Source organism: Poecilia formosa, unplaced genomic scaffold, assembly GCF_000485575.1.
Source record: "Poecilia formosa unplaced genomic scaffold, Poecilia_formosa-5.1.2 Scaffold19, whole genome shotgun sequence".
NCBI classification, from domain to species: domain Eukaryota; kingdom Metazoa; phylum Chordata; class Actinopteri; order Cyprinodontiformes; family Poeciliidae; genus Poecilia; species Poecilia formosa.
In genome coordinates this window covers 3,191,868-3,217,409 of record NW_006799958.1, presented here as the reverse complement: position 1 = coordinate 3,217,409, position 25,542 = coordinate 3,191,868, and the positions used below count along the sequence as shown (strand labels likewise).

The 25,542-nt window shown below is 41.2% G+C and overlaps 1 protein-coding gene across 1 annotated transcript in view; it reads right to left on the bottom strand.

Annotated features, from left to right (window-relative positions):
- Window positions 1-594: 594 nt before the first annotated feature.
- Window positions 595-25,542, bottom strand: part of slc49a4 (solute carrier family 49 member 4) — a 56,724-nt gene continuing 31,776 nt past the window's right edge. Inside the window, exons 7-9 of the mRNA XM_007547271.2 lie at window positions 16,581-16,708; window positions 12,419-12,601; window positions 595-2,219 (exon numbers count right to left, since the gene is read on the bottom strand). Coding sequence (XP_007547333.1) covers window positions 2,104-2,219; window positions 12,419-12,601; window positions 16,581-16,708 — 427 coding nt within the window. The 3' untranslated portion in view covers window positions 595-2,103. The remainder of the gene's footprint in view (window positions 2,220-12,418; window positions 12,602-16,580; window positions 16,709-25,542) is intronic.

Sequence of the window (25,542 nt, the reverse complement as noted above, 5' to 3'; positions counted from 1 at the left end):
CATTACACACAGAAAACAAAACAAAATGATAATTTACAAACCCGTAATTAACCACAAAAGGGAATAGGCTTATGCTCGACTACCATGTTCAGGTTAATGTTTTCCATGTAAGCCAAGAACTTTTGAGTCTTAGTTGAACAGAGAACCTTTCTTCACTCGTTTTCTGTGTCGTCTACACAATTTGTACCAAACTTAATGGGATTTCTTATGGCTTTTTTTCCCCTTTTCATTCTTCTTTGAAGCCCAGATTAATTGCTGTTCTGACAGTGGTTATCCACCCGAGTTGCAGATCCCCTCAACTCCTCCAGAGTTGATAAGCTGTTTTTATAAACAAAACTTTAATGCTTTTGTAGATGCACTGTTGTTCCAAACGTTTTCCATGTTTGGAAAATATATTGCAGATGTAACCCTTGGAACATTAATTGATAACCTTACTGACTAATAGTTTTTCAACCACAATCATGCACCACTTTATGTAAATCTATCACATAAAATAGACAAGACTGTAATACTTTAGCGAGGCATTGCAACCAGGGGTTCAGAAGATAACAAAGGCAAACCATAATAACAGACAAAAATGTGAACTGTAATTTGTAAAATCATCACTTTAATAAGGTGCTGAACATTTGTGACAGTCGTGTTTTATACCAAAGGAACTCAAAGTAATAACCAAATCACCGGACGCTACATAGTGTAAAAAAAATCAAAACAGAAAATGACCTTTGACATAATCCAGAGGTAAAATATTCACAGTGTGGAGAGAAGGAGGGGGTTGAATGCACTGCGCTGGATAATTAAGGCAACACATCTGCAGGTGAAAGAACCTTTTCTTTACAAGGCGAGAGAGGAAAAAACAGCACCAGGAACAAATTACGCAGCCTTCTTTATCTCCAGAGGGAAAACATAAAAAAAAACTTCCTATAGTTTCTGGGAGAAAAAAAAAACACACCAGAAAATAAGCATGTTAGACAAAACCTATTTTTTCCCTCTACAGCAGAGATTAATATTCAGGTGCTTTTGTTGTAGTGGCAAATCCATGAGATGGACTACTACTTCGTTTTTTTTATTTATTTTTTTTTTTAGTAAGTTGTTGCAAAGGACGCTGCTGGTGCTTTGAACAAAAAAAATTGTTAATACGCTTGTTTACTTATAAATAAAAGTTCTGTCATCAAACTTCTTATTTCTGGCTGTTGTCTTGTTAGTGTTGAGGCTTTTTTTTGTTTCAATAAATACTGGCACATCGCTTAGGAAGAAAAGTGAATGATTTAAAAAAAAAAAGCTGTACAAAACAAATTAAAGTTATATTAAAATTATGGACATAATTAGTCATAAATGGGCTGAAGAACAGAACAGAAAACCCTCCAGTGAGTCCGGTCGCAAGGCCGCGTCTTTGGCTGGCGTCCAGTTGTCGATCTGACGGCATCTTTCTCTCTCTTTTTTTTTTTTTTTGCATAATATTCATTTTGAGAGGGCGATAAAACACAATTCAAGTGACTCGCTTTTCGCTGACGGGCAATATCACAGGTCGCTTAACGCTGCAGGGTCAGTTAAGCCTCCCGGTGAGTCATGGCCGGCACTAAAACACGAGGAGGTCCCAGTTTTAATTCCTGAAGGGACCAGTCCTCACTTCAATGTGCATGAAAGTCGCTCGGCGATGAGCCTTACTCTGTCTGACGTCCCTTTTGTAAACTTTGAGGAGAGTTTTCCGGTTACTTTTGAGATGAGGCGAGTGAGACGTAAAGTCACTCTATAGAAGCTTCCAAACTATCTGCGACGGGGAAACTGTTTGTTCAGGTGGGTCCGCCTCAATTCATTCACGGACAAACAGAGGAAACCGTTAAAAACAGGTCGAACCATCATCAGACCTCGAGCTAGCTACTTCTAAGGTGTAAACATTGACGCCTCTCTACGGCGGAAACGTGCATCACCCTCACCGCGGCTTTACAGGTATACATATATACATTTACGTCCTAAAATTTTACATCTCACAAAGAGCGTAGAGTTTCCCGACTTGCTCTCCGTGTCCCTTTTCTCCTCTTCTCTGTGCAAGAGCAGGTGTTTAAATAGCCTCGATTTTCTTCGGTTTTTTTTTCCTCGTAAGTGTCACACGGACACAAAGACGTCCAGGTAGAGACGATCGTAGGACTCCCTGAAGAAGAGGACAAGGACGAGGCTGAAGAGACACGAGCCGGTTACACACCAGTTCAGCCACGACAAATCTGTGCGAGACAAAAACAAACAGAGAAGATAAAAGTTTAGACACGAGGTTTTTAGTACAAGTTTAGAGCTAGGGTTTCCAACCTGAGGCTCTGGAGTTTAAAGTGGCTCTTTATAACTTTGACTAAAATAATAAAGAATCAACAAACATGCTAAAATGTAGATTTTTAGAGATTCGGTGGCATTTATTGTAATACTGATAAGAGACAATAAAAAAGTAAGTACAACTTATTGTGCTTGTCACTGCAGTCAGAGCTACACAAATCAAAAATATTGATCTGCATTGAATCATTTTCATCGATGCTCTAATGGAATGAACAGTAGGGAAAATACACAATACTGACGGTCAACCACTTTTTAGGGTTTCCAAACATCATCCATCGTTACAAACGATGCATCACAAGTAAAATGATGCCCAAATTAAGCCGTACATAAATCCTGAGCAATGCGCCAGAATATATTTGCACCTTTAGAAAGAGTCATCAACATATATATTGAACCCAAATGAGAGTCAGTCAGATGCAAAGTGATTTATGCACAGGCCTAACATATAATCAATGAGAATTTCTGACGTACCATAAAGTAAATATGAGCTTGTGCTGCTCTTTTACAATCATTCTGAATAATTCAATGGTATTGGCAGTGTTCCCTGCTACCACTGACCTACACTTGAACCTAAATGTTGTGTAGAAGGAGCCGTTTTATTTGCCTCGGTTTGTTCAGGCTCCATTAGGCACAGGGGAGTTGCTCTGGCTGTCTTCGTTAACGCTGAATTTGTTGGACAGGTTGGGAAGCTCACACCGCCATTGAACCCCTAATTCCACGTTACCATAACACCTCTAAGACACGTGCTTCTCTTCATCAAAATTAATGATGCCAAGACTGTTTAAAACACATAAAACATACACATCAGCCAGATGGCATTTGATTTTCTCTTTAAAAGCACCAAGTCTGGTAAGCTTGACCTGTTTGAAGAGGGAATCTCAGCCAGTGGTGCTTTGCTCCGGAGAGCAGGACAAACTAAATGTAGGAAAATCAGGTCAAGACAAACAGTGGGGGGTCTGGGACACAAGCCAGGACCATGTCCCGCAGCGGCTCTGCTTCGAGTGCAAGCAGCTCTTCATACGAGCGTCAATCACCTCAGACGATCGGTGTGTAAAGAAACGTTAATTTTTCCAAATCCGAGTCAAATTTCAAGTGAAGAAAATTAACACTCTCTCATCAAACTACTACTTGCAATACAGAACTGCAGAAGTTTATTAATTCAAACATTCCTTAGGTCAAATTTAACACAAACTCTTGCCAGCTTTATTTATTTATTGAACATTCAAATCAGCATGTAAAATACTGCCAGTAATTAAGTAATTAATTAATTACTTAATTTCTAGAGTATATTTACTCTAGAAAGTAAAAAAAAAAGTCTACATGGAACATTAACACAATTCAACAGCAAACGTCTGAATTAATCAAAGAGGGGGTGCTTTTACTTTCAAAGAACCGTAAATGTCAGTAGCTGGGTTTTCATTACAAATGTGCATAAAATGTTGTCAATATTCCATTAATGTCGAGGAGCACACAATTTTGCTATTACGATGTTTCCATGAAATGAGAAACCTAATTAAAGTCAGATGTGAATAAGTTTGTTTATGCAATAAATCATTAAAAAGAATGCTGTGCCATGATCCTCCAACTACTTCCTGTCGTCTTCTTCTTTGTGGTTTCCATCAGTGGCAACTTCCGGTTGTTGATCATGTGACTCATGACACCACAAAAAAAAAAAAAAGATTCCCTTGCAGTTTTGCAAAATAAACCAATTTTGATTCAGCCAAAAATACCCCCTTCATTCTAGGGCCAAAACGTTTTGTTGGAAAATGACAACACGATTGTTGCTTCCTTTAAGCAGATATATTTTTCGAAATGCAAAAATGCACAATGGAAACACAGGTAGTGTCAATGATGCAAGGTCAGAAGTGAGAGAATAAAGTAATTGCTATGAATACGAGCACAAGGATAGATTCTCAGTGTTCATAAATACTTAAAGTACTTAAATGTAACTGAACTTGTTCTCATTTCCTGAAGACATTCAAACCTAGAGGTTTCTTCAGTTCTGAAGATGAGCTGGGAGCTTCAGGCTTATAAATTGGTCACATTAATAGGGATGTTAAGGTCGATGAAAAGCCCGTTAAGGTACCCAGTATCTGACAGCAGTAGATACCCCAACTGGGCTTTTATAAAGAGATCCAAGATTAATAAAAACAATCAAAAACACTGTGCCCAGCTCAAAGAAGGATGAAAGTACAGCTGGAAAAACATTGTCATTCCAAATGTGGATGAAGTGTCCAAGAGACTCAGAAGGCTATATTTCAGGCGGAGCGCATTTTAAACACACAGACTGGCTTCCCTGACGGATAAAACCCCCAAACACAAGCTCAGTGATGTGATGCATGCGGTCCTGGGCAGTGAGGAATGTTTAGACCTCTGCAGTGGAGAAACTAAAAAGCATCTAGACAAAAGCACCGTCCCAACGCAGAAGAGCGTCAAGCCTCAGTAATTCATCTACAACACTCTTGAAGATCGCAAGGCAGAGCGGGGATTCTAGACTGTAAAAACCCAACACAGGTGGCCTCAGATTTGATCCTTCTAGCACCTACCGTGCCGTCTTCTTGTCTGCACAACCATTCACACCTTCAAACGTGTGCTACTCACATGCTACGATAAGTGGCATCAACCCAAAGAACAACAGAACAATGAGTATGACCAGGAACTCATGACTAACAACCCCATTAGTCCCATCCTGCCCTATTAATGCGGTTGCTATGACTACAAGTTACAAGCAAACTGATCAGACTTACTGTCTTATTTTCAGCTACGATAAGAACAGATAACAACTCTTTTTGAGTCCCAGACCTGGAAACCAATGCCCGGTTCACGAGAACGCAAGTTCTAACGAGAAATCAGGGCACAGCTTGTTGAATGTGTCGTTTAGCCCATCAGGAAGCGAGGTGACAGAAACACTGAGGGGAATTCAAAATGCACACAGAAAACAAAACAACTGCTATGGCCCACCAGAACGCCCGGCGGACATTGACGATGTCTTTGTATCGTTTTATCTCTGGTAGATTTAGCCCACAAACTATCATCATTGCTTCTTCCTAGCTGGCCGTGTGTGTTTACTCTGAGAGGTTTTCTGTCTGAAATCACAGTGTTAATGAGTGGAATCGGTTTGGTTGTGGTGTGTCACTCCACACTGTACCACCAAACCTGTCATCCCTAAGTTTTTTTTTTATCATCATGTGTGTGGTCTCTGATGTTTGGAAAGCCGGTCAACGATTTTAAAATCTTGCCGTGTGAACCAGGCACATGTCAAGAGTCACTCTTTACAAGTCTTAGTCAAGACTACATTATTTTTTTTCAACTGCAGCCTAAGTTACACAGTGCTGTCTCTGTGTCTATTAGCACACAGATGTGTGGTCTCCACTTTGAATCCTGGTTGGTTGGAAGTGATTAGCTTCACCTGTAAGGCTTACACTCTCGCTCACTTGATGCTCCTGTTTTTACTAAGAAAAACACGGACGTCGGGTCGGCTGAGCGAAGATGAAAGGCGTGTGGTTTAAGAGGAGAGGGGTTGAGGGATTGGGATGTAGGTGTCTGCTGAGAGAAGTCGAGACTCCAGAAGAGGCCTCATTAATCAGGACTGTGCGAGTTGGACAGCAGGAGACCGGGCATGGAGGTAGGTTAATGGAGTGTATTTATCTGACGAGCATTCTCCGTCGCAAACTCACTCCCTTTCTTGTCTGAGGCTCGCCCATCTGAAGTTGGAGAAACTCGGCGTGTATGCGCGTTTGTTGGAGGGGTGGGGGGGGAAGAGACAACGGCATTAAAGGAATGCTAATGCGACGCTGAAAGATTTACGAGATCTCTGATTTCTAAGGACAGAGTTGTCAGAAAGTCTGGAAGAAACTCAGCTGGCATACCAAACAAACAGAAGAGGGGAGGAGGAAGCGATGGGGAGGAGAGCAAGCGGGACTTAAAGACAAAGTGACAATCATTCTTATTCTGAACAATTTTATTAAGTCAACGACTGCTCATTTTGTAAGGAACGGGAGACGACAAAGGAACTAATCAGACATTAGCACCAGGAAAGATTGAAACCTCATGAAAGTCTAAAAATCTCTACATAAATACATGAACCCCAGCAGAACCTCACACCTCTGGCATTCCTCCATGACCAGCGTAAAACAAAGTTAACATGGTTTTTATTATACTAGATTTGAAATAGGCATTCAAGCAGGGAAGACTGGAGTTATATTTTGTAGTCATTTCTGGAGATGAAATTTTACAATAAGCGGGATGAGATGGACAGAAACACTGATTGTTTTATATAAAGACGAGACGACAGGCAGGTAGACAGATACCCTATAAGAAGGACAAAGTAAAAACAAACTAATCCATCTGGAGAAGACGGTGAAAGTTTAGTAAGGAAGTTTGGTTAATGACCATTAGATGATAAAACGAAATGATCTGGGCCACATAAAGTGTTTTCAACTACTAATTTTTGCTTTTTAATGACACTGATTTGCAATGCTAGACTGCAGCAATGGAAACTGTCAGATCAAGGGTTACGTAGGGAAATTATTGTAGATTGTTATCCAAGTCTTTGTAAAATGCTGCAAAGTCAAAGTAATATTTAATTGGTGAACACAGCTATAACTGTAATGGCCAATCTGCTGTTGTTTTTATAGCAGAAGTTGGAATAATTGTCCATTTTCTGTTTTAAGTAAATGAAGTTTGAAAGTGGTATAGTACAAAGTAAGTGAATAAATAAGCTGGTAGTATATGCAGTTATCTTACTTGGTGACAGGTCAGTCATGTGACGATGAGCATGAACATCGTTTTCAGGAAATGGTTTTACCATGAAGGATGGCATTCAGAGGACAGCTGTGTGAGCGGCTACAGTCCCTCATATTAACAGCCTATTATATCCGCTGCCAGTGTCAGCAGAACGGTGCCTCCGATCGGCGCAGGAACGGGCGTCGGCGGCCATCTTATGGCTTTTATGAGCCTTAATTGAGGTCAGAGTGGGGATGTGATTAATGACGCTCACTTCTTTATGGCATTGGCCTTTTGTACGAAAGCATAGGAAGGGAAAGAGAGGGGGCGGGGGGGTCACACCTTGAGATGGATTAGATCACTCAGGAAGAATAACTTCATCTTACAAGTGTATCAAATAAATTAGATCACCAAAATGTACATTTTATTCAGTAATTCAATTTGACACTTCAGCCGACTTTCTGCATGTAGGAGGTCTTCCTGAATGCTACCTTACAGCTTCTTTGTGAGAAAAGCATCACTGTCTCGGTAATGTCTGAGTCCATGATTAAAGACCTCCACGGTGTCTTTAAAGACGATTTCATTTTAGAGCTGAATGCAAACTTTGGCAGAAACCAAAAAGGAATTGGTCTTGGTTGGGACTAAAGAAGTGCAGCAACAATATGCGCTCCTCCCCCCCAACATGTAGGAGGTCTGACGACGCACCGCTCCCCTCTGTGGGGAAAAACTCAACACCACCCTTCAGGTTTCATCTCGTCTTCCTCCTCCTCCACATGCAGTTTTGGTTCTACGATGCCCCTCCACTGCTTTGTATGCTCCGTGTTCAGTGACACCAACACTCTGCAGACGGAGTCGAAGGGAGCGACAGTATGCATATATGGCCTCGGGGGTGCTGCACTCGTGTTCGAGAGTCACGTGGTTCAGGAAATTTTTTAAATATTCAAAACACAATAAAGTTGAAAGTTATCAAAGCTCACTGATCCACGACCAGATATTACAACGAACAACAGGGTAAATTCATAACTGCCTCCCTGCTCCCAGCGCCGTAATTCTGACCGTTTAACCGAGGAAGAGGGCAGCCAGAAGGAAAACTTTAAAGTGGAAATAGAAGGGGATTTTTTTTTTTTCTTTAAAGGTCCGTTTTGCTAAGTTTTCAATAGCGAGAGGTTACCGGGTTTTCGAAAAGATGACGCTGATGCAGAACTGATTCGATTCAAAGTCTGAATCTTATTTGCCTCATCCATTATGAGACCACAGCGAGGATAAAATCACATTAATGAGACCGCGCACTAGAATACTTCCTGAGCGAATTCTGATAATCCAATTTTCTTTTGCACGAGTGATCTCTTGCGGAGAGACAGAATGTTGTTTTAAAGACAAAACTGGATTCAATCATTTGTCACGAGGCGATATAAAGTTGGACAACTCGCATGTATAATTGAAAGCAGAATGCGTCTTATAAGAATGGAAATATGAGACTAGGATAGAAAATACGCTACAAAGTCGCATAATACCCCAATACAACCTGTTTGGATCATTAGGCCGACACGTTACAACCACCAAGCTCAATGAATCACGACGGGATTTTATGTAACAAAGACAAAGTGAAACCAATTGCTTTAAAAGTCACTTAATTAGTCAATAGTAGAGGTGTGCCGATCGATCCCTTACATTTTGTTACAGTGAGTCTCGAGTTCAGGACGTAAAAACCTGCTTCTTTAAGTCAATATTCTTTATGTGCCAGGAGTTACATGATTGCCACAGAAAAGAAGCTGTCTAGATGTTTTTAAATAACTGTTTATATTGTAAACCTTTACTTGAGCTGCTGGTAATTGTGATGTTGGAACCTCAAAGACCGAGATGTACACTTATTGTCTCTGATGAAAAGTCATGTAAATAAGGAAGAGTCCCAGTGATTAGAGCCTTAAAACAAAAAGAAATGAAGTATCAGTGATGCTCAGGGTCATATTTTGTGATGTTTTGTGAAGAAATCAGGTGTGGATTACTATCCAAACGTCCCTCTGCTCTGACGTTTTACCTCAAACCATCCTGGAGACGCCTCTAACCTGAGACTGGATGACACACAAACAGATTTCTTTGGGCCATTAAGGCGAACACTGCCAGCGGTGTTTACCCAACACTTGTCATCACCCTGAGGCTGTCATCCAGCAGTGAAAAATGACGACGGCAGCAGCAGCCTGCTGCAAGGGGCATTTCTCAATGCCTCGGAAATGGGAAGTTCTGCATTTCCCGCCGTTTAGGACGGCAACGAACCCTGTGATCGTTCCAGACACTCAGGGTCAGCGGCGCTTTGAAGTATTCTGAAACATTTCGAGAAGAAATATTCTCCTGAAAATAAGAGGGTGGAGTCGTACGTCAGTACCAACGTCGTGCCAAACCAGCAACAATCTGGACACAGTTCTACAAACTCAACCGTGACGTTGTGCATCAGCGAAGCTTCGAGAACGTTTTGCCAGTCATTGCGTCTGAGCTGATTCAGACAGTCGTCAGGTGTTTTCCCCTCAGGCCTTAAAAACAGCAGCTATCTGGACAATTGGCTGCTGCAGACTTTCAGGCCGATATGCAGCTGCCCATTCATCAGCAAAGTGACTGAAAAAGATGTTTCAGCAGTTAAATAGTTTCCTAACAATGACCAACCGCTTTGACGTCGTTCAGACTGATGTTTATGAAACATGGTGGAAAATCCTTTAAGTCGGGGCTGAAAACCCATTTGCGTAGCGATGCCTTTGATTAATAACTGTAACATCATAAATTGAAGTCTGTTTTTTCACTTTTCTTTATTCTTCCACTGCAGTGTAATGTTTTGCTTGCTTGTTGCTGTATTTTCTTTTTAATCTCATAAAGCACTTTGAATTGACCTGGTGCTGAAACTTAATATACAGATTAAATTGCATTTCCTTAAAAACGTAATCCAAATGTTACACCCAATAAATATATACATAACAGTTTAGAGTATAAAGCAGCAGCCTTTCCTCTGAGTGAGTTGACAGTGTCAAAAGTCAGAGTGCAAATTGTGCATCTAAATAAATTATTAGATTAAGCTGAATGCTGAAAATTGTAAAAACTATAAATCTTCCTCATTAGTCACATCATAGATGGTGTGATCTCTAATCAGAAAAGAGAATCAGATCTTTGAGTCGTCCACCAGCTGGTCACTAATTCAATTCAAAAACACTTCATCGATCCCAAAGGGAAATCAAATTGTGTTGCAACTCATTTAATTAAAGAGTTGTTGCTGAAACACAACAATATTACAACCAATTTGAAGAAGTCTCCGACTGAAGACGCTCCGTTTTGCAATGACAGTCTCATGGAGAGGAGACGGTCAGAGTTGACCATAACTTTCTTATATTAAATTGAAGAAACTGTAAATTTAAAAATTACATTTTTTTTTGTAGAGCTAAGCAGGAAAATTGTACACAATGTGGAGATCAATTAAAAGACAGACCAAAGATTTGATTTATTATTTTTGGGATCATATTGTGGTGAAGAATAAGAACAAAGGGGGGAAATGTAATGCTAAAATACACGCAAATCTCAGGATCGGGTCAATTTACAGCCCTGAGCGCCACACAGTGACCGCTGAGACAAGATGACGCTGGAGCAGACTTTCAGAGACGCTCTCCGAGTAAGAGGCCAGCAATCTACCACCGTGGCAGCCGTCTCCACGCTCCTTTTACTGTGCCTGAAGCAAGGAGAAGTCTCTAACAAGAAACCTTGGGTGCATCATTATCTATTCATCAACTTCAAGGTTGCAAGTGCAGAAAAGGGAGAAACTAAAGCCTCCTTCTAATGTGCCTGATCTTTTCAATTCCTGACACACTGATTGTAGAGATCTATCTCAGACATCTCTGAGCTTCCCCCATCTCACACACACACACACACACACACACACTTCTATGCACACAACATACTTAGATGTGCCTGCATTCAGCCACACCGTGTAGTCAATCATTCAGAGATGCAGAGAGAAATACCGAGCAGAGGATGCATCATGTATACTTTATAAGTCCAGCTCTCGTGTCAGGCTGCAGTAGATCAATGCACACCTGATGTATTTCTGTCTCCTCCGTGATTCATCCTCGAGCTGGCGTGTGGTCATTTCAAATAAATCAGAAAACATCATCCGTCTTGTGGATCGCAGATTTCAAAACCGCTTTCACTCTGATTAAGTCGTCCCTCAACGCTTCCCGTTGCGGCAAAAGATAAATCTGCACAACATTTCAACCCTTCGCGCTGCTGTTCAACACGTGAAGCCGCACCGACGGTACAGCCACTGATCGAACATCACGGGTGATTTATCAAAGGTAAATCTGATTCTAGGATCTTTAAGCAAGAAAATATGGAGGGAGGAAAAAAAAATCAAGCATCCCAAATAACAATATGGCTCTGAGTTTGCACCTGTATTCACGCAGCAACAGCAGCTGTGTGAATGTTAGTTTTTCTTGCCTGGAAAACAGAAGAAATGCAGATGACAAGCTGTCCCATCCCTGCCCAAATTGTTACCTAAACTGACTTCGACAGCCAGCTCAGAGACACAAAAGGAGGCAAATGCAACAAAGCTTTTGTACCCTTCAGCAGGTTAGCTTGTCCTAGAAACAACATTTCCTTCCAGGTGCACCAGGATGTCTAATATTTACCCATTTAAACAGGAGTTCATGTGGCATAAATGTTTGTTTTACGTAAATAAGGCTGCAGATGATCCCCGTCCCCGTGGCAACCACGAAGGCTCTGCTTTTGGTGAAATAAAATGAGATTAAATGCTTTAAGTTTTCTGCAATTAATTAACCTGAACGGAAATGTAAAACTCTAATCCTTGACATGAATTAAATAAAAGGAAGAAAATATATAATAAACTATGCAAATAATGAAAACATAATAGTTGCAATGAAATACACTGAACAGTCAAAGAAAAAAAAGAAAACGCGTTAATGTGCGTATACCTCAAAGTTTCTGCTGATTAAACTTATAAGGTCTTCTGGTTATAGTTTACTCTGCATCACCAGAACCAAAACATGGAAAAGCAGCATTCAGTTTTCATGCTCCAAAAATCTGGAACAAACTTCCAGAAAACTACAAAACAACCGAAACGTTGACTTCCGTTAAATCAAGGCTAAAACCCCCTCCTGTTCAGAGCTGCCTTTCATTAATAACAACTGAAACATTGATTAATATAATTGATGTGTATTTTTATTTATTTTTTGATGACGATGATGGCATCTGACAAGATGCAACGACTATTGCTTGCGTCACATGTTTTTAACGTCTAAATCACTCTGTTGCTGAAATATGCTACGTAGATAAACTTGATTTGACCTTTTTACAGGTAATCTCAGCCGTTTGGTCTTACTTGTTGGGTAAAAGGTGAGGAAGAAGAGAAGAAGTCCAGTAGCCAGGTTCCCCAGGAAGGTGACGACACCACAGGTGACTCCTTCAGGGACCGGGTACACCGTCTCAATGAAGAGTTCGAAGAATATCGGCACGCTGCTGTTAACGAATATGCCAACCAGGATGCAGGAAGTGTAGAGGATGGCTGTGGAGAGACAAAACAAACCAAATAAATCAAAAGAATATATATATATATATTTAAAGCAGCACATTAATAAAATTAACCTGAGCAATTCTTTTTGAAAGAAAGATACGAGGATGCAGTTTGTGGAACAGGAGTGATATATTCAACCTTTTCGGGGCTTCCTGCTCCACCATTTTTTACCAGCACCAGATTTATGATGGACCTTCACCACGACACAACGGTCCATTTAGTAAGCGAGACCTCAAGGTGGCAATTTAACAGGAAACCAAAGTACTGTAGGTGTTTTCACAGTAAATGGCTTTCTTTCTCAAACCCAATTCCAACGTGCCTTTGCCCCCTTTCCTCGGCGCGACATGATTAGTTTGTCACTCGAAATGTGTTTTTCCGGCTCAACTTCATAATTATGATGTTTCTCTTTCATGAGTGCTGTCTCAGAAATAATTGGTTGGAGGCAGAAGGTGCAGGAGCTAATAGAACATGCGAGCATAAAACGCAATTTGTTTTTCCACCAAATTGTGTTTTCGGTTTCTTCTTTCTCACTTAAATCTTTAAATAATTCATCTTTAACTTTGGGGAAAATATTCATTGATGAATATATTGGCTCTGGACGCATAATTGTTGCATCTACCTTTAGGAAAAGTTGAGTGAGGAGTGATGTGTCCTGTCCTATTTCTTACTTTCCATCATGGGGGGGATTGTTTGTACCAGTCTGGCATGTCGTGCAACAAAAAACACGTTGATTGCCTTGGCCGACCAATTCGGTTTCAATTTATTTTGCAATATATCACTGGTTTTAGTTCGCCTGCGCACGTCACATTAAGATGCAGCTGGTATCACGGATCCTACAGTACATTAAAATGAAATTTCTTATTCTTTTGCCAAAATGCACAGGTGTCCACTTGGTTAACAGCTTGTCTCATTTGCTCCTTGTGCACGGTGCGAATGAGCAAAACCAGCTCACAGGAACTACATTCAGCATTTTCAAAATTTGCTGGAACTGTTGGAGGGGGAGCTTGGGAGCTTTCAATTCGACATCTACCGATTCGGTCCAAGGTGACGCCAATGTGCAAAAAGAAACAAACTCATCCCTTCTGGAGCGCCAGAGTTCCCATTTTCTTCCTAATCTCAGCGAAATGGTGGAAATGACTGTCCCATTTGTCTGCATGTTCTTTTTATCCCAGCTCCTCTGAGGACCATCACATTCCTGAGAACAGGTTTGCTACTGGGAATCCTTGCCCCCAAGAGGCTGCCTTCAAAAGGAGATGTGTTTTCTCTGTGCCGGCTCCCAAAAGGTAGGAGGAGACCCTTTGAAGGAAGACGATAACTAATCATCTCTGAGGAACGCTTTGAATATTGTAAGCTGGCGGAAAATGTAAAAAACGAGAACAAGAAAAGAATTTGGAGCTACGGATCTATAAATATCTGTTACATGAAAGACCTGTCTCCATTCACTGCCTCAGTAAGTGAACTGTCACCCCGTAACAAAAAGGTGTTTGGGTTGCATCTAGCACATGCTGAGAAAGAATACCTTGTGTTCCATTTTAGCATATGCAATATTTCTATAGATAATCCCGTTTTCCACCCACTGAACAAAATTGTTCATGTTTTAATTGTGGATTCTGTGTTAACCAATCATTGGAGTGGTTTTCTATGTTGGTAAGTAGGTTTTGAGTCCCAACCCGACGGTATTTTTGTGTTATTTAAGTATTTAGTTGGTAGTAGGTATGGACTTCTGACTGGTGATAGTCAGTAGAGGTGCAGCAATTGCATTTTTCTGAACCATCACTGATTTTTTTAAAAAGCCTTACCTGCCGATTACAAATTTTGGCCTATATCAATTTTTTTCTGTCTGAAAAGTCGCCAACTATACAGCAACAAAGTTGCTAAGTTGGCAACAGTGTGGTGACTATTGTTAGCCTCAGACGTGGCCTGCTGGACGGGTCCATCATTAATTTATTGTCTGCTGATTTAGACATAGGTGATGTTTAGTACTGACACACAAAATGTAAAAACCACATTGAAACAACATATTTTCTAACCAGAAATGCTTACAGACAATGCTGATGCTGATAAGACATGAACTGTTGTGCCCTTGTCTTTTAGCCTTGAGTCGTTGCTTCCCTTAAAGCTAACTTTCCATTTTTTTTCTAACAGTTGGGGAAATAATGTTTCCAACAGAAATATTGCTTTTGGTAAATGGGGTAATTCAATCCTCCTAAGTGGTTCAATATGACAAAACTAATCAATGTCCTTTGGTGAATTTTGGAGAAAATAAGTGTGCACTCTCCTTTTTATTCCCTCTGAATATTTTTTTTTTCTTTTCGCATGGCATATTAGGCATACAACATGGATATACTACATGCCTACATGTACCAGGGGAGTGTTACTCTAGAAAAAAAGATATTGGGACATATCTGAATTGCTTGACTCACTTTATTAGACAGGTATATTATAACCTGGTTGTATGTACTATAACCTTCAACCATCAATCAGTTTACCTCATTTCCTTTTGAAAGAGAAGTGATTTCTGGATTACAAATATGCTTCCATGCTCTGTGGTTCTAGATGTCACATCATCTATAAGTGATGGGTGTGAGAACAAATGCTTTTGTGTCAGAAAAATGTTTTAACATCCTTTTTATGTTTCTGCTTGAGAAACTGTGAAATGCCCAATTGTGATTAATTTAAGCTTTATACGTTGATGAATGGGATGTTTTCTGGTTGTAAAATATGATGCTTCCTTTTCAACAGAATGCATTAGCTTCTTTGTGTGTGTGTGTGTGTGTGTGTGTGTGTGTGTGTGTGCGCGCGCATGCGACCTTGTTTAGCTGTTCTATTTCAGACCATTTCTAGCACATTTACTAAACCTCTGCAGACCAAAGGGCCTAATTTGGTGTTAGATGTTAGGTTTAGAGGTATGATGTGAGTTTAGTTTAAGGTCAGGGAAAATGTCTGGGTTAGACATAAATGCAGTTACTAAAATGAATGAAAGTCAATACAAAGTTCTAATCTGAGTAGAAATACAAACTCAGGGTTTCCTCCAGAAAGCCTGCTAAGCCCGGTGGTAGGGGGCGCTATAGGGAACACTACCATGTTTTTGTGCTTTAAAAATTTCTTTACTGTTACTGTACAAAAAATCCCATATAAAATCAAACAAAGCTTAGCCTGGTGTTGATCAAGTAAAGCCTGGTGGCCCGCCAGGCTGATAATACACTAGAGGAAACCCTGAAACTTGTGTGTGTGTACAATCTTAACTATTCTTCTTAGAACTATAATTCCTGGCATATTTACGAGCCTTCTGAAGACCAATGGTCCTTATTGGTACCAAAGCCTAGTGCTGTGGACTTCCCTGTGATTTTTATGGTTTTAGTTAAGAATATGGGTTAAGACTAAGGTGTGAACTGAGTTTAGGTTAGGCTTACGTTTAAGCATGTGCTGGTTATGGTTAAGTTTAGAGTAAGGGTACAGGTTGTAGAAATGAATGAAAATTGAATTAAAGTCAATGTAAAGTCCTTGTGAAGACAGAAAGGCATGCTAGGTGTCACAACGCGATGTCTCGCTGGCTTCTTAGGTACGATGCCAGACAAATGAGAACTGGCTGCAGCAGGCTGCCAGTGTCTGGGATAAAAGGACATGAGCTAGAGAGAGAGAGAGCAGATCCAGGGGTTGGGAGAATGATGACGGACGATCGTGATTATAATCTGTGGTTTAGAAATACATGATTATATGCTTATTAGATGGCTTAGGGAAGGGGAGCTAAATCCACTAACATCCCTAAAGGTTGTTATCGCTGATGTGAATTGATTGATAGCTCAGCTTGTGACACCTACTTCCTTTAATCATTTTGACTTTGTACTCCAACACGCACAATGAGACAGTGACTACAGGGTGGAAAATGTGACTAAGCTTCAGTGACTGGAAAAAAAAGAAAGAAAAAAACCCGAGAGTCACCTTGATGGCGATGTTAGCGCGGGCCTACCTGCGGTGACCGGAAGGTGGGTAATTGTGCTCAAACAGGTGAGCGTAAACCACGTCGAGGACAGCGAGGCTCCTGCCAGCATTAGCACCAGAATCAGCTTCAGCATCCCACGGATGGAGTCTGCAAATCTGAGGATCAGAAAAAGGTAAGAAGGGGGGAAAACGACAACAAAACAAAGTTTCCTGTTGTGTAAAAATGTAAAACACCGACTCAAATTCAGAGATACGTACAAGCCGACAAGATTAAAAGGTAGCTGCTCCGGAAACAAGACGCATCCTTCACAAGCACAAGATGATGCGATGCAATTCTTCAGCAACTCAGGTTCCTCTGTGACGAGTGTCAAAATATATTACAGAGGACACGCACTGTTTCGCGGGAAGGATAGATCATTTCCATCTCCCACTTGTTTCTGAGTGCGTCAGTTCTACTTCTCATTAGACTGGAAGACAAAACGCGTCGAGTTGATTCAATTTGTCTCACCAACTGAGCAGGCAAACTCAAGACGTGCGGCATATTAGAGTGTGGAAGGGAAGCCACTGGGCCATATTTACAAAGAGATCTTTCAAGTTTCCAGACTTCTTTCCCGTCTAAACTCATTTCAGCTGGCCCTCTCTTCTCCTCTGGGTATACATATGTATGCTTGAGGAAGATTAGATGAGGCTGGATTTGCCTGTAGCAAAGACAGGCACTAATTGCTTTCATTTCGTTGGTCACAGACGAGATGCAGAAGAAAAGAGGGCTGAACCCGACGAGCAACCCGATACGAGAATAAAAGAACCTGCTGCGAATGATTGATCGGTTCGGCTGGGTGGTGGAGTTCTGTCAATGAGCTGAAAGCGAGGGGATGACAGAAAACAGCCTTTGCGTTGAGAGACACACTGTGCTCCGCCGTGGCATTTTTACAAGACTAATGCCTTTTACGCGTTCTATACGCTGACAAATTAGTTCTGTGTTCTCGTGTGAATGCTTCGACGGCCCGCCGCGACAGGCAACAGAGCTTAACCTGACGAAACACCGAATGGGGAGTTCATGGTCCCGCTCTTGCCAAAACACATGGATCTCTGTTCCGAGCGCACAATCGCACCACTAAAATCTGCATTCGCCATCTGCCGCAGGCTGGCTCGCATCCACAGCTCTTCACGCACTTCTGGTGCCAGAGATGGGCGAAAACATTTCCCCCCGCGGCCCGCAAAAGCCTCTCAACCCTTTGGCGGAGAAGATCACCGACGACCGAGCTGTGTGAATTCCAATCGGCTCGTTTATTCGCACCGAGCAGCTCTTCTCGAACAGTTCCCCGTCTAGCCCCAGAGTACGCTCAATAAAGACGTCTGTTGCTGCTTTTGCTAAATGTCAGCTGAGCTCAAGGGTTCAAAGAGGAGTCAAGGACTCGATGCAACCTGCTGGGTTTCCCCCGATGGAAAACTTTTTAAACTAATCTGAATGATAAACTTGACTGCAGTGTTTGATAATACCAATCAGAATCTATGTTTGATTGGACTGAATTGACTTTTTTATTATGTAGTTTGAGATGACATGTTGTGAATTGGGGTTATATAAATAAATTGAATCGAGTTAAAATGCTAAAAAAGAAAACAGGGTGACAGCAGCTTCTCCAGTGGGACGTTGTAAAGCTAATGGTAACTTAATAGTGGAGTTGTTAGCGGCTAGCGGCTAGCAACTGGACTAATCAAACCTGAACTAAATAATTCTACGTCAGAGATGATTTAAAACGACGTCAAGGTATGAAAACACAAAGCAGGCATTTTCAACATTCTTTGGAATCAGGAGTAACTTAGTATTAGACATAAAAACTGCAATAAATACAGCGGTTAAGGTTGGAGTATTCTATACTGATCACAGATTTGTCAAAACACAGTACAGGATTTGTGAAGCCTTTAAAAATAAATAAAAATAAAAGAGGACTCCAAATTCTTTTAAAACGTAAAAAGTACTGTTAAAACTTTGTCTCTCTCATGAACTGTGCCATTTGCTAATTTAGGCGACTTAAAGAGGTAATATTCAAAGTAAAAGTCAGTATTTTCCATCTTTGTAACAGATTTTATTACCAGCAAACACAACATCATCTAAGTAGCGTCGAGTCAAATTGCATTTTCTGCTCTCCGGTGGATGCAGGCGGGGATGTTATCGTTCAGGCCTGTCCGCTGTGAGTGTGGCAAGCACAGATGGAATAATGTGATGACCAACACGCAATCACAAATCGTCCCTGGTTACAGGCAAAACCTATTAGGCCGAATCTGATCATCATTTGTGTTTGCTCTGTATCGTCTCATGGAGCTGGAGATTTGGGCACCTCGGGCCTCCGTGACGTGCAGGAAAATTACCTGGTTTGCTTTTCTGCCACCCACACGTCTCTGGGGAATTGTAATGGGAGGATAATTGCTGAAGCTCGTTAAGTTGTTTCTTTCTACATTCTTTGTTTCGTTTTAGGAAAAGAAAAAGAAAAAGACAAAGGCGCAGCGTGGAACTTTGAACCCATCAGCTGACTAACAGATACCAGTTTTTCTGCCGCGTGCGTTTCATGACAGGCGCGAAGACTCGGATTGCGGCCGGTTTGACAAACGCCGTCATGAGAGCGCCCACCGGAAAGAGCCAATTTGTAGGTAAACGCTGAGCTCTGTGTTCCCAAAGAGGTTGAAGCAATCCGGGATTAAAAGCAGATTAACGGCTTTCGCTATAGCCGATGATCTTTCTATGATAAACTAGATTACAGACTGTTGCGTGAAATCTCCAAAGTTTGGGATATTTTCTATAATCTAACCCTGCTGTGAACTTCTTCTAAACTTTTACAGGGTATAAATATCTTACATTGAAACCACAAGACACCATAAAACACAATTTTAATGGAAGGAATTAAGTGATCGTACATTGTAGCAAGAAGACAAGATCAGACATTAAACAAATATAAATCAAAGCTCGTATTTAGATACAAGAGGATGAACAGAGGAAGTCAGTGAAGAAATTAAAATTCTGTTTAGCTCCTTTTTGTTTCATCTCATGTAAAGCAGCTCTTGCAAAACTGTATTAAAATGAAAGGGCTGTCAAATCGCATCTCAGATTAATTTCTAAATACAGGCCCAGTGAGCGCTGATATGAGTAATGAGAACATCAGACTTCTGTGATAAAAAAGACACTAAAACAGCAATTCTGCTCTTTAATCATACTTCACTTTCCTTTTTCGCTTCACGTGTAATAAGTCCACGTGATTAAATGGTGGTTAAATGGTCGCTGCATGTGGATGGGTTGCACTACACAGCAAAAACCTTTTGCCCACTACATGTAGCTGAATAAACTTACTTTAAAGTCTAATTTTTATGCTCTTTTCTCATTTTTCTTCAGAATGATACAGCAAGACAAAAAAAAAATCCAAATTAAAATTGAATTTTAAAAAAATTGCCTAGTGTAAAAAATATATATATTTGAGTTGTTGGAAGTTTAATAAACCTCATTAGTACTGAAGCTCCTTCCAGTCCCGTTCAATACATTTTTCCAGCGAAAGAAGCGACGGGGTAATTGCCAAAGCCAAAATTCATTTGAGGTATAAACTACCGCTCCAACGAGAGAGAGTAATTATTCCCTCCCCTGACTCTCAGAATGCATAATCTACACCACAATTTATCAGTTTTGTTTACAAATGCTTTCATCTCGTGCTGCAAACGGCCATATTGATTAAAATCGGGGGGGAGAGGGGGGGCTACGGGCTCATTTCCCTGATTATGACCTAAAGAAAACACCAGAACTGCCCGGAAGCGACGATTGGCTGTCGGCCCGCATCCATCAGAGCATGAACAAGATCCCCCCCCCATCCCCACTTTCGTCTTTTGCAGACTCCACGCTTTGTCTTCGCCGCGTGGCTCTCTATCCATCAGCGGAGGGGGAAGTGGTACTTGCATCAGCATCAATTCCACTCTCTCTTTTGTCACTGGGCTCGTATTAAAAAAAGAGAGCAGACGACACGAGGGGGGAAACAAAAGAGACAGATCCTCTTTGTTAAGTTCAAGTGGACGCTCCACTGTTCTTCACGTGGGCCTTATCGCTTGCAACTGATGTTATAAATAATGCTGCTAAAGTGCGGGGAGAGAAGTGGCTCGTCTCACTGGTTAGGCAGCGCAGTGACAGCCGAGGCTCTGGCAAAGAACCCGAACATGTCTTGAATATGTCTTCAGATGACGCCTCGCTGACAACCAGCTTTTGTACTTCCGTACTGTTTTGACAGTGTGTCAGCTGTCATATATGTTAGACTCGCAGATGTTTTGAAAGATAAATTTGTATGTTTGCCATCTCATCTTGCCTCCTAAATTGAAATCCACTTTGTTGCCGTCCATTTCTGTCGCTACCGTTTTCACATTTGGATGGCCTCCTTTACATTTTAGAGAAAATTGACACCAAACCTCAATCCCCAGCTTAGCGAGGCCTGATCTGAAACAACTGGGTTCTTTACAGTTCACCAACTGTAACTGGTGACTTTCCTTGTGCGTACAAAGTGCATCTTTCAGAGAGGGAATAAGCCTGCATCCTCTTTTCGTTGTAGACGACCTTTTCTTCTGAATAACTGGCACAGCACGACATTGAGGATTAGACACAGAATGTGTGTGCAACCGAGCTGCGAATAAGGAGTGCAGCTGTTAATGAGGTGTTACAGTGAATGCTTATTTTCTAATTTAATGCCTCAGTGGCTCCATCAAGTTTCTACTGAGCTGGCTTGTATTAGCTTAATAAACAAACTGAACTGCCATTTAAAAATCAGATACGCGAGAGGCCGGTCGTCTCTCGAGTCTGCAGAGGATTGCTTTTGCAGACCGCGTTCATTTGACACTTGGTGTTAAAGTCTTGTAGTGTAGATGAGAAGGATGTGCATATAGTGCCTTGCAAAAGTATTCGGACACATTTCTTTCACAATCGCATGTTACAAAGGCGTATTTTATGTGACAGACCAACACAGAGAAGTGCAGACCTTTTCTTTTTGCAATAAATACAATAAAATAAAATATCTAACTACTGACTTCAGAAATTAACTAATTATAATTTAAAGCATAAATTAATCAAACGTAATTGCCTTTCAGGATACACCTGAAAGGCAATTTCAGGTGTATCCGCAAAAGTTTTTTGGCATTTAGGTTTTGCCTGTACAGATTCTGTGTTTTTCAAGACCATAAATGATTATTTTTGAAACCGGGTTTCAGAGTGGATACATTTCAAAATGCTGCCCTTGTGTTCCTCTTTAAAACGACAAAGTCCCTGTCCTGCAGGCGCCTCATTCTCGCAAGTAACAAAAATGGAGCCGTTTGCTGGGTTTTTTTTGTGTCGTTCTCTGCCAGCGTTACAGCGCCACCGATTGGCCCGGCATACCTACTACATCGTTTACTGTGGTGCTGCTTCCCCTTGTTGTTGTCTGTTGTAACTCTAAGAGAGCTGTGGGGCTCGATGGCTCAGACTGGAGAATCTTTTGATGAAGCTACCACTCCACAAGTCTGATCATACGGGAAGAATTACAAGAAGGAAGTTTTTGTTTAAAAAAAGGCAGCAGAAGTCAAATTTGCAGGTTGCTACAAGTCATGTAGTGGAGACAGCAAACATTCAGAAGAAGATGATCCAGTCAGATGACAACAAGGACAGTAGGACAACAACACTGATGGACTGGTTTGGTCCATCTGGTGGCGAATCTGTGGTAGAGTTCACTGATGCTCTTGGTAAAATCAGAAAGATGTTGAACTGTTTCTGCGAGACACATTGGCACAAATACCAGTTTCCAGATGTGTAAAGAGACTTATGTGACAGATTACAAATTTAAAATCAACAAAAGCCTCGAAAACCTTTTCCTTCCACTTAATTATAATTTAAAGTGTTAATAGAGAAGAGTAGCAGTTTGCTTGGTGAAAATTAGAGCGTCCATCACTCTAGTCATAGTCTTAAGTCTCAGAAGTCTGGACCTGATTGTGCAGCTTTACAGGCTAAATTGGTGTGATGTACAGTAAACGCAGGAGTATTTGACTTACCTGGCCATTGCTATTCCAAACACACATCCGCCAACAATAGACCAGAAACCAATCCAGCCTGCATCCACCTGCAAGCAAAAAAAAAAAGAAGAAATTGAACAGTGGGTTAAAAGAGAAGGTAAGAGAGGGAGGACAGAGCAAGACAGAGAGCGAGCACTAAGTGTTTGAAGCCTACTGAGACCTTTCAGTCACCATGTCAGCTAAATTGCCTAGTCTGACAGTATTGCGCGTGTGTGTGTGTGTGTGTGTGTGTGTGTATAAAGGATTGTTGTCCCGCTTCTATTTAGAGGAATGGAAGCCAGCGCTGGAACATTTGCTCAAAGTCAGGAGACAGGATGTTATGGCCAGGGGACTGTCGGAGAATCAATGGCAGGTAAAATGCTGCATGTGTTGCAAACCTACACACAAACACACAACCAATCAGGGCGAGGCACCCAGATGAAAACAAGCAAGTGCCAGCGGCACCGCTTAGCCTCCCCGGGGCAATAACTCACTTTTCACCAATTCCGACCAGATGGAGGACAACACAGCGAGGGAAGCGAGTCAAAGCGAAGGATCCGGCGCTTTTTGCTTAATCATCCTCGGCGCCCACGTGTCACCGAAGGCAACAATAAATAAAAGTGGACTGCCAAAGTTATGGAACATAAAATGCGTTTTGGCGTAGTGAGTGATGAATGCCTGAATGCTATCAATGCTTGATGTAAATGACTTCCTGTGTCGTGTCCTTCGGATTTCTCAAAACGTAACCGCGTCTTCCAACTCAGACGAGTAGCAAAGATCCAAAAAGAAACATTTTAATCAGGAGGATTATAACCGAACATTTGGGTTCAATGATTACCCAATATTTGTTAATGCGAGCTTGTGCAGCACAATGGAAAGATTTATTTATTCTTTTTTAAATTTGCCCTCATTGAGGAAGCGAAACATAAATAGGCTCCTAAGACATTCCACTTCCTAAATCTGAATTATGGTGCACCATGAGCGGATGTAGAGTTAATTAACCGCGGTATTCTTAGTGCCTTGGAAGCCTTAGAAAGGGCAGATTTGAAGCCTAATCATCTCTGCTATATTTAAAGTGTGTTAATAAGCTTCAGACGACTGCTCCTGTAAAAAGGTAAATCCAAGGCTCCAGGCTTTACACCGGTTTTCATGTTTGTTGTCTTTAATTCACTCTGTCAATAATCCACTCAAACCAAAAGTCTAAACAAATATGACTACCAGCTCTGTTTCGTTCTCCTAACGGCTTTATGTAATCTTGAAAAGCCACACGTTGAACTCGCAAAAAAGAAAAAGGCAGCTTCTGCGCTCTGGTCGAATTGCACCTTGGAAAACGGTTTGGAGATCGATTCCGAGGGGAAACAAAATGAGGTAATTAAACTAAAAGGAGCTCAGACACATTGGATCAGAGTTCTGTGTGCTCGAATTAAAAATGCATATCCACTAAAGCGGTGAAAGCAGATGACTGATGAGCAAAGTGGAGCACCTGTTTCCTGAAACGTCGTCGTTATGGTGACGGGAAGTTCGGCGCTCAATGGGCCCGTCGACAGGTTTCCTCATACACAGATCCCGCAAATGCTTTTAAAAAAATAAACCTTCAGTATTCTAATACGCGAGCAATCATCGTCACTTTACACATTATTTTGTGCTTTAATGAGGGCTTTTACCACTTTGAAAGAGAAAATTGTGGCTAAGCCCATTTAAGTACAGTCTTATAAACACACCTTGCATATCTACGTCCTATGATGATAGTAGTAGACCCCAAACCATTTCATGGATTTTTTTATTTTTATTTTTTTTTTTTTTTTGTGCAATGCAACTCCAAATTATGTGTGAAAACTTTGCCCATTTGGGGATTTTATCCATGGAAGATGTCAAAAATATTCAAAAGAAAATCCAGCTTAGGAATCGCAAAGCTGCTTGAAAGGCTATTGGCTGGCATTTGCAAAGCAGCCAATCAGGAAGCGCCATTCATTGTCCTTTGTGCCAAGAGGCGACGCCTGGTTCACGCAGCAAGATTTTAAAATGGTCTGGTGATGTTCAAAACCCGAGACACCTCACATATGACGATAGAAATATCATCGGTAAAACAGGTTTAGTCCCACGCCGAGTATAATAATGACAATAAACAGATTTCACTCATGAACGTTCAAATAAACATGGCCGACGAAGAAGAAGCAACGGGGACAGCTTGTTAACCGTTTTTATCAAGACAAAAGACAACACAAAAGGACGTCTCCAAAGTCCATCGGACCTTTTTGGCATGCCATGGCAGAACGTTTTGTGTTTTTATCTTGTATTTTGAAGAGAGGCGTTTCCATCACACCGCTTTCTGACTGGCTACACGTCACATGTTCTTTTGAGCCGCCTAGATCACTCTTACACACAGCAGGAATATCTTTAGAGCAGTCATGGTCATCAGAGCGTACTTGAGATGTCAGAAGGGGAAGATCAGGTCTAAATCTGGCATCTGAACCATCAGTGGTAGAGTCTACTGCGAGTATTGACACAATAAGGCATATTTGGTGTTTGAGCCATTAAAACACGCAGTTATAAAGGGGCCTCAAGTATTTGTTGTGGCCCCTAAATCCCATGAATATCAGGTGTTCACTGTATGTTCATTACCTGCAAAACCTGGCTAAAAATGATTAGATTTGGCAAGGTGAGGCATCGTCAGTGTAGCTGCAGGGAATAAGCTGATGGGTGAAGAAAAAAAGAAGCACTTCTTTAATTAATGGCTACACGATTTGTGAAAAACAACGCTCGTTGAGAGACTAGTATACTCTCCAAACACCTTAGCTCCGTCTGAAAATCTTGCTCTTGTTCGTGTAAGACAGCAGGTACTTATGAGACCAAAACAACAAAAAACTTGCTTGTTATTAATTTTCAGGGTTCTCACATCCCTCTTGGTGTACCATCCACCAGCCGCTAGACTTTTTATTTATTTATTT